This window comes from Carlito syrichta, unplaced genomic scaffold (genome assembly GCF_000164805.1).
Source record: "Carlito syrichta isolate Samal-C Ts95f unplaced genomic scaffold, Tarsius_syrichta-2.0.1 Scaffold293242, whole genome shotgun sequence".
Lineage (NCBI taxonomy): Eukaryota > Metazoa > Chordata > Mammalia > Primates > Tarsiidae > Carlito > Carlito syrichta.
In genome coordinates this window covers 11,891-21,259 of record NW_007237338.1, presented here as the reverse complement: position 1 = coordinate 21,259, position 9,369 = coordinate 11,891, and the positions used below count along the sequence as shown (strand labels likewise).

The 9,369-nt window shown below is 46.5% G+C and overlaps 1 protein-coding gene across 1 annotated transcript; it reads left to right on the top strand.

Annotated features, from left to right (window-relative positions):
* Window positions 1-527: 527 nt before the first annotated feature.
* Window positions 528-9,000, top strand: LOC103256693 (apolipoprotein L3-like). Its single transcript, XM_021710606.1, is given in 5 exon segments — window positions 528-558; window positions 3,486-3,612; window positions 8,141-8,703; window positions 8,799-8,861; window positions 8,864-9,000. Coding segments are annotated over 5 exon segments (921 nt in total).
* The last annotated feature ends 369 nt before the right edge of the window (window positions 9,001-9,369 follow it).

The window sequence follows — 9,369 nt, the reverse complement described above, 5'->3', positions numbered from 1 at the left end:
TAACTTTTGGGATTTCCTGTGCTTTAAAATGGGAGCCCCGATTGTACCCATCTTATGCAGTGTGTGTGAATATTTAATGAGGTTTTCGTAAGGAGTCCTGCACATCATAGACATTCAATAAGTGTTACATTCCTTCCCACCTTTTCTTCTGTGTGTAGACCCTGTCATTTCTGTAATTATCAGATGTCCTCTTCTGATTATCTTCTCCTTATATCCCAGAAGGACAAGAGGACGCTGCCTTGGCGTGAGACTGAGTCAGAGGGAACTGGAGGGAGGTGACTGTCTTTAAATAGCAGCTGGCAGAGTCCAGGAGACAGAGGAACACTTTGGTTAAACCTATTTTGTGTCTGCTGCCACCCCAGTGGGACCTGTGGAGATTGGCCCTTCGGCCCTCCAACTAGCGACAGCCAGTTCACGGCCTGGCCTGCAATTTGTGTTTTCCTTCCCAAGGGTGAAGCAAGCCTTCCAGCCTGGACAGACACCAGAAAGCTGTGAGGGAAACCCTCAGAGATTCCGCTGCTGGCGCCATGAGTCCAGATGACAGTGGGACCCACTCAGGTAGTCACGCTTGCTCCTCTCTGGCTGGTTCCTATCATCACCTAGCATCAGATGGCATGTCCAAAACAGAGTTACCATGCAGAGGATCAAGAACTGAGAGGGAGGTTGATGAGGGGCCCTCACCCCAACTGAGACCAAAGGAGTTTCCCTGGCCCAGGGGTCTGTGAGGGCCTCTCCGTCCTGCCCTTGCTCTGGGGTAACATGGCCTGGGTGCTCACTTCCTCCTATCCCTGTCGCCTAGGAAATGACTCAGGTCGTGCAGGTCAGCCATAGGGAAGAGGAGGATGACAGTGGGGGAGGAGAAAAGGAGGTGACAGCTGGGCAGGATGGGGAGAGGAGGTGAACCAGCAGCCCTGATCTCTGACCTCCCCAGCAGAAGGTGGTCCTCCAACCCTTGCCCTGACTTCCCAAATGCTCTGAGTGGCTCAGTGGGAAGAGTGACTCAGAATCCCTCTGAACTCCCCCTGTCTGGCCCTTGCTATGTCCCATCTGAGCTCCTCACCTCACCTGTAGCATGAGAATCTTAATTTCCCGTGCTGTTATAATGACCAAATACAACAGGTGTTCATGTCCCGGCCAGTGCCTGTCACACGGTAGGTCTCACTCAGTGTCTTTCTCATCCTCTCTACCTGACACCTGTTCATTCCAGAGGGAGACTCCTCACCCCCCACCGTATTAGGGTACCTGCCTTGCACTGCCCATCACAAGCACCTGCCACCAGGTAGGACTGCCTCAGACAGGGCCTGAGCTAATGCTTTCGAATACCCCTTGTAAAAGAAAATTTGAGGCATGATAATGTCTTAATGAGTTTATTTGAGTAAGAAGCGATTGATGAATTGGGAAACTCCAAACTCTGACAGGCGTCCGAGGAAGGTATCCAGAGGATGAACAGGGAAGTAGGATTATGAAGGCATCTGATTGCTTGCAGTTATAATGTTTCCCTTTTGGTTTACCTTGCTAGATGATTTTTAGTCATGTAACCATATGCTAGGTGGTTGCTCATGATTGATTGAAGTTAAATTTTATTTCTAGCTAGGCATGGTGGCTTACACCAGTAATCCCAGCACTTTGGCAGGCCAAGGTGGGAGGACTGCTTGTGTCCAGGAGTTTGAGACCAACCTAGGCAACATAGCAAGACCCTGTCTCTGCAAAAAATTAGCCAGGTGTGGTGGCAGGTACCTGTAGTCCCAGCTACGGAAGGTCGAGACAGAGGGATCACCTGAGCCCAGGAGGTTAAGGCTGTGGTGAGCTGTTATTGTGCCATGGCACTCTAGCCTGGGAAACAGAGTGAGACCCTCCAACTCAAATATATATATATAAACATATGTGTGTGTGTATTTATATATAACATATACATATACGCACCATATATATATATATCGCATATACCATATATACACATATAACATATATATACATATACACACAGACACAAGGGAATGCTAAAAATATGTATACATATTTTAAATATGACATTCACTCAAAAGATGACGTTAATTAAATGAATGCTAGCATCACTATGGGACAGGCAGGACAGCAAAGAAAGTGGTGGAAGCACAGTTGAATGAACATCCCACTACGTATTGCTACTGTAATTTAATTCGCTTTTGAAAAGTAATGCATATATAACGTCTCTTAAAATGTGTATACATTTTTGGCATTGCCTGTATATATATACTTCTTTACAAAATAAAAAAAGGTTTTTGTTTCTAGCATAAACATTCACCAGAAATAACTCAAGTTAGAGTCGCATGTGTTTACAGTTTAAGTAAGGTTAAGGCTATTCTTAAGGCATGGCTAGTTTTGTTTGCCCAGGAAATTCTCAGGCCAGGTCTCCAATTTAGTTCAGATTTAACACTTGCATTCCCTACCCATCAACCATCAATAAATACGCACATTCAGAGTTATGGGTTCCCTCCATCTGAACCTGGGTTCCTTTCTCTTTTTTAATGAAGAAGGAAACAGTAAAAACAAAACAATTCTCCACCACCTAAATTGAAATGCGCTCCTTTTCTGTTTTACAGTTGTGTTTTTCCAGGACTACTTTCTTCCCCCCCTCACTGAGTTGCCTTGGCAACCAAGTCATATCTCAGGAGCCACTCTGGAGAGTGACTTGTGCTGTGCTTGGTCCTGCTGAAGAAGAAGGAGAGGAAAGATGAGAAACTGGGGTTCCCATCAGGCCCTGGATTTCTTAGGGAGAACTGGGCTGGTGGGTCCCTCAGGATAAGCTCTTCTTGGAAATAAGAGGTTGCCTGTTCCGTAAAGGGGCAGATTGGGCTCCGAGGGGCCAGTGGGGAACCGCGTCCCCTGAGACTAGCCTGGAGAGGGGGGAGGCAACATGGGGGGATCACAAGGATTAACCCTGAGGGTCCAGCCCCCAACCCACTTGCAGCATCCCCCTCCACTGCCAGTCTGAGAGCTTCTATGATTAACAGGAGAAATCTCTTTCCATGGTAGTTGTACTCGGTGGTTTGCAGTTTGAAACATAATTAGTAAGTAACTTTACACATACTGGTGTCCTACAGGGGAAGATGCAGAAATAACAGGACATTTGTTATTTTTTCAGAGACAGGATCTCTGTTGTCCTGCCTGGAGCACAGTGATATGATCATGGCTTTCCACAGTCTCAAACTGCTAGGTTCAAGCAATCCTCCTATCTCAGTCTCCCTGGTAGCTGGAGGTACAGGAGTGAGCTATGACACTCGGCCCCCATTTAATCTTTATCACTTCCTTATAGGCCCTGTCTCCAAATACAGTCACTGGGGTCTAGGGCTTCAACATACACATCCATGTATAGCACCGTGGCTCCATTAAAAGCACCCACATGGCAGCTGACTGGTGGCTTAACAAGCAACGCCCCGAGGCTTGAGGCCGTTCATTCCTTAGCACACTTTCCTCCAAGTTTGTTCTTTTTCCTGTCCTTCTAGAGACTGAAAACTTTATTGAGGACATTGTTGAGTGTTTCCGGGACATAGTGAGCAGAGAGCAACTGCATCACCTGCTGACCGACAATGAAGCCTGGCGGGGATTCGTGGCTAAGGCTGATCTGTCCAGGTAACTTCTGTGGGGTGGCCTTTACAGGATGCCCAGCAGTGCTGTCCAGATTTCCTGCTGAGCTACTTCTCTCCTGGTAGGCACACCTCCTCCAGGCAGCTTCCATGGCTGGATTGAGGAGATCCCTTTTCAACAGTTCGTGAGGAATGTTTCCTCCATGTCATTCACCAGCAGTGACAGGCTCTGACTGGGGGAGATGAAACCTTCAGGGTAAGGTTCATGTCTGCAGCTGCTGGCCCTGTGCCTCTGCAAGTTCCAGTACTGCCTTCTACTTTTGCCAATTCATCCACTGACTTTTATTTGGAGAAAAATAAAAGAATGCATGTAAAGTGCTTAGCATAATGACTGGTGCATAGTAGTTGTTCATTGAGCATTAATGTTCAAAATGCTTAGTGGGAAGAGACTAGGGCTAAAGGACTCTTTCTTGGAGGTGGGAGCCAAGCAGGACTTCCTCGGGACAAGCAGAAAAACTTGCACTGATCATTTGTGATCCTGGGTCCTCTGTTGGCCCTGGAGGCAGAGAGGTAGGAGTAAAGTTGAACAGAACTGGGTGAATACTGACTCTGTCTCTGTGCAGCTTCATGGCTCTAGGCTTATGTCTTGGAAACTCAGATTTGTTATCACCCAATTAAATAGCAGTTTAATCTGATAGGGTTGTGGTGAAGGCCTCAGGGTGAACCCCAGGCCAAAAAATGGGGAACCAAGTACCACGATCCCACCCAAAAACCCAGGGAGACCTGAAGCAGAGCCAGAGCCAGGGGTTAGGATGGAGCAGGAGTGGGCCTGGGTTGGAGGAGCTTTAGGAAGGCTGGGCAGCAAGGCCAAGGCTAGGGAAGCCCCTGGAGCATGAAACCTAAGGAAGTCTTGGGCTTGCAGAGGCCACGTGAGTGGGGGAGGAACATTTCTTCCCTCCCTGGTTTGCTTGCAACACTGATGGGTGTGGAGGGACCTGGGTGATTGATTCCACTTCACTCTGCCTGGGAGCTGGGAGCTGGGGTGTTCTCAGCTGCCAATGGGACTCTCTTCTATGGTGAGCAGCCCTCCACCCACAGGAAGGCAGTGTGGCTTAGTGATGACTTCCAAAGTCTCAACTGGAGGCTGCAAATTTGTGTAACTTGAGAGGTTCAGAGGAGACTCATACTGTCCCTAGCATCTTGTTCAAAATCTTTTCCGGCTTAGTGATTCATATAGATAGTTCTTTTTTGTAATTCTTAAATTATTTTAGTGATGAGTTATTACTCTGTTACCCAGGCTGGAGTTTGGTGTGTGATCACGGCTCACTGCAGCTTCTTATTCCTCGGCTTAAGTGCTTCCCGCCAGAAATTCTCAAGTAGCTGTGGCTACAAGTGTGCACCAGCCCACATGACTAAGTTTTTTTTTTACTTTTTGTAGAGTCAAGGTCTCGCTTTGTTACCCAGGTTGGTCTTGAACTGGCCTCAAGCAATCCTCATACTTCAGCCTCCTAAAGTGTTGGGTTTGCAGGCATGAGTCACAGCACTGAGCCATGATGTTTCTTAAAGTTAGGCTTTTCTGAACCTCTTTTCTCTTCTCTCTAGACTTGGCCTTGGCCTTCTATGACCTTCCATCTTGTGCTTGCTGGGCTACATCACCCATTTTAGCAAGAATCCCACAAAGTCAGTTTAGTGAGAATCCTCCCCCGCACCTTTGCTCCTAGTTGAGTCTTTAAGAAGTACCATAAATTGCATAAGACTTTGATGCATATGTGAAGATGTCACCTGCTAAGGTGTTGGCTTACCTGGTGACATCAGAGGACAGACTCTGAAGTCTGTGGATGCCAGGGCAGGAGTTGATAAGATGGGCTGAGAGTTCGTGTAGAGGCAGGATTCATAGCCAGGTCTCCCACTTCCCAGTCAACTGAGGCAGTGACTGAACCCCATGACTTTCAGCCAGAAGGTCAGAGGGCATCAGGCATTGGAAGAGAGAAGAGCCAGGCAAAGTGGTCCCTTCTAGCTCTGAGGTTTTTGCTTTAATTCTTCATACTCCGAGTTAGCCAAACTGCAAAGTCTGAAGGCATCCTTACCTTTGACACCAACTGCAAATTTGATGGGGTTTCTAAAACCACCCTCAGGTTTGATAATTCACTAGAAGGACCCACATAACTCATTGGAATTGTTATTGTACAGTTACAGTTTATCCCAGGGAAAGAACACAGATTACAATCAGTCAAAGGAAGAGACATATAGGACAGACTCTGGGTGAGTTTCAAGTGAAAAGCTTCCATTGTCCTCTGTATTCAGTTCTGTGCTGTATTCAATGTGTGACAAAAATACATGGCGTATTACTCAGCATAGAAGCTCACGCCAACAAGGAAAAAATTATTCTGGTGCATGTTAAATATTAAGGAGGACTTTATTGAGGACTACTGTAATAGGGGAGAGAGACTGAGACCAATTCCAAATAAGCAAAGGCAGATGAGAACGATAGCCAACAACCAGAGGGGTTCGATAGATGGAAAACTGCATTAGATAGCAAGGAGGGATGGGGTGGGGGGATTCTCACTCAACCAACTTTGTGGGATTCTTGCGAAAATGGATGATGTGAGCCAACCAGCACAAGATCGAAGGTCATGGAAGGCCAAGGCCAATGCATAGAGAGATGAGAAAAGAGGTTCAGAAAAGTCTAACTAAAGTTTGGTCAAGGGGAAAGTCTTTTTCATTCCATAATCTTTGTCCAGAGTTTCTACTGGGGCTTAATCCCTGCTGTTCTCATGGCTGAACTAGAGTCACCAGTCCCTCCTGGAGATCTAATGCCTTTTGTACTCAGTTCATCTGTGGGTCAGAGATGACACCACGTAACCTAAGACACCATCATATAATCGTATTGCTATACAGTAATTCCCCTACATACCAACGAGTTCCATTCCAAGAGCAGGTTAAGTCCAATTTGTTCAATAAAGTTAGCCTAGGTACCCAACAAGCATGATTGGTTATCTAGTACTATAATATAATAGATTTATAATACTTTTCACAGAAATAATGCATAAAAATAAAGCAAACACAAAAAACAAAGAACACATTTTTAATCTACAGTATAGTATCTTGAGAAGTTCACCAGGCATATAAACTAACTTACGTGATTGGACAAGTGAACACACATTTGCTTCTTTGAAAACTGGAACTTTATTTTTAGAATGTAAGGGACACACTGTACAAGGTTCAACAATTAGGTTCTCAAACCATCCTAGAAAAACTGCTACATTCTTCATTCCTGAATATCACTACAGTCGTCTGCAAAGTACTCCCCTTGAGAAGCTATGCACCGATGCCAGCACCTAGTTCACCCATCAAAGTAATTATGGAAGTCTTTCTCTGGAATGGCTATCAGAGCTGTTATCATTATTTGTCGAGGACTGACAGGTAATTTTGGAAACTTTCCACAGAGCGCTTACATTGGCAGCACTGAACAAATAACTATTGGAACACCCTCCCTACTCACCTGATCTGGCCCCCAGTGATTCTTTTCTTAACTTAAAGATTAAGGAAATATTGAAAGGAAAACATCTGATGATACTCAGGACATCAAGGGTAATATGCCAACTGAAAGACAGTGGCGCGCAGTGAGACTCAACACCTTTTAAGGCCAAGAGATTTAATGGGGGTGAGCGCGGTGACTATAGAACCTGAGAATCAGATTGCAGCATGGAGGCAGGGGTATGGCAGGTTTTATAGAAATTTAAAGCGACTTGTTGATTACCTATTGGTCGGCAGGTGAGGTATTTTTGGGATTGGCAGGAGCTTTTGCGGGCGCGGGAACGGTGGGCTTTGTTGTGGAAGAAGAACCTGGAAGGCCTTGTCCGAGCCTCCATGTTAGTTTGTCCGGGCGCCTTCTTAGGCGGGAGCGCCATTTTAGGTGGGGGCCACGCCTAGACTTAGCCTTTGGAGGGGGTGGGTTCCTCGTGGCTGGCTGGGGCCTTTCACCAACAGCTCCGATTTCAATGACGTGTGTAGCACTTCTTCTAAGATGAGTTTGCGAACTTAATTCAGACCTTGTACTGTCCTGTGGCCAAAGTCACCAACAAACAAAGACATTCCTACCAGGCAGGATGTTCCAGGGGCCTAGAGATCACTTCTCAGTAGCTGAGGACAAAGGGAAGACCTCCCTTTGGGTAAAGCAAAGTCTTTTCTATGAGAAGATCCTCTGAATAAAGTTTCTCTGGGTCTAACTCCACTTCTCTCTGTTCATCTATGGGGTTCCACTCTACAAATTCTTTGGTAGTGGTGGTATTTACTCCCTCAGTGTGAGAAGGTATCTTAATCAAACATCTCCCACTCAAGAGCATCTTAAGTGAATTTTACTTATTTATCCCTCTATTGAATAAGTACTACAGAATATCCATATTTGCAAACAGGTTTCACATTGAAAAAAAATTCTTTACATTTGCGAAATTCATTTCCTTTGATCTATAGTCAAAGCTCGGCAATTTACACAGAATAGAGCTTATCAAGCTCTATTTGTTTTGCAGGCAAGCAAACCACCTTTCTTAAACACTTCACCTTTATTGTCACAGGGATCAGGCAGAGGCACTCCATGAAACTCTGAATGAACTTGCTACCATCTTGGCCAAGGAAAACAAAGACCAGCAGGATAGAGAGAGGTTTTTGAAAGAGTTTCCAGAAGTGAAAATGAAGATCAAGGAGAGCATATCTGAGCTCCATGCGCTTGCAGACAGGATTGACAAAGTCCACAGGGACTGCACCATCTCCAACGTGGTGGCTGGCTTCACTGGCGCTGTCTCTGGTGTTCTGACCATCCTCGGCCTGGCTCTGGGTCCTGTGACAGCAGGGACCAGTCTGGTGCTCTTGGCAACTGGGGTGGGCCTGGGAACTGTGGCTGCTGTGACCGGGGTTTCCTCCAGCATTGTGGATCATTCAATCAGGTTGTCTGCAAAAGCCAAAGCCAAAAGCTTGATGGCCACCAGCAATGACACAGCAAAGGTGGTTGAGAAGGCTCTGTGTCAGAACACCTCCAAAGTGATTTTCTTAGCCACCAATTGCTCTCGAGATCGGCAAGTCACTGAAAAGAACATCCATGCCTTCACCCTAACAAAAGCCAATCCCTGCTTAGCAGCCAGTGCCCAGCGCCTCAGAACCACTGGGTGCATCTCGGCCCAAAGCTAGGCAGGTGCGGAGAGCTTTTGGGGGGCACTGTTCTGGCAATAACCAAAGGAACCTGCATGGCCAGTGCGGCCACCGTGGGCATCTCCCTTCTGATGGATGTGGTCAGCCTTGTGCAAAGTCAGTGCACTTGCATGAGGGGGCAAAGACAAGGTCAGCGGAACAGCTGAGGCAGCAGGCGTGAGAACTGGAGAGAAAGCTGGAGCAGCTTACCCAGATCTATGCGAGTCTCCAGCTGGGCCTGGCTCAGTGACCCTCAAACAGCGTGGCCGTCGGTGAGGTGGGCTAGACCAAGACGAGAACACAACAGAGACATTCTATTACAGGGAAGTTGAGGTTGGGGAGAAACTCTTGGAACTGGGGGTTATTCGTGTCACAGAACACAGCAAGAGAGGAGTTCACGCATATAGCAAGTGGGTTCAGGAAACAGCAGACTCAAGAGTGATGGGGTGGAAAGACACATATTATTTTGTTTTTATTTTTAAACAGCAATGATGTTTAAAAATATGTTGCCCTGGTTGGTCTTGAAATCCTCACTATGTTGCCCTGGTTGGTCTTGAAATCCTGGGCTCAAGCAATCTTCCTCCTTGGCCTATCAAAGTATTGGAATTACAGGCCTGAG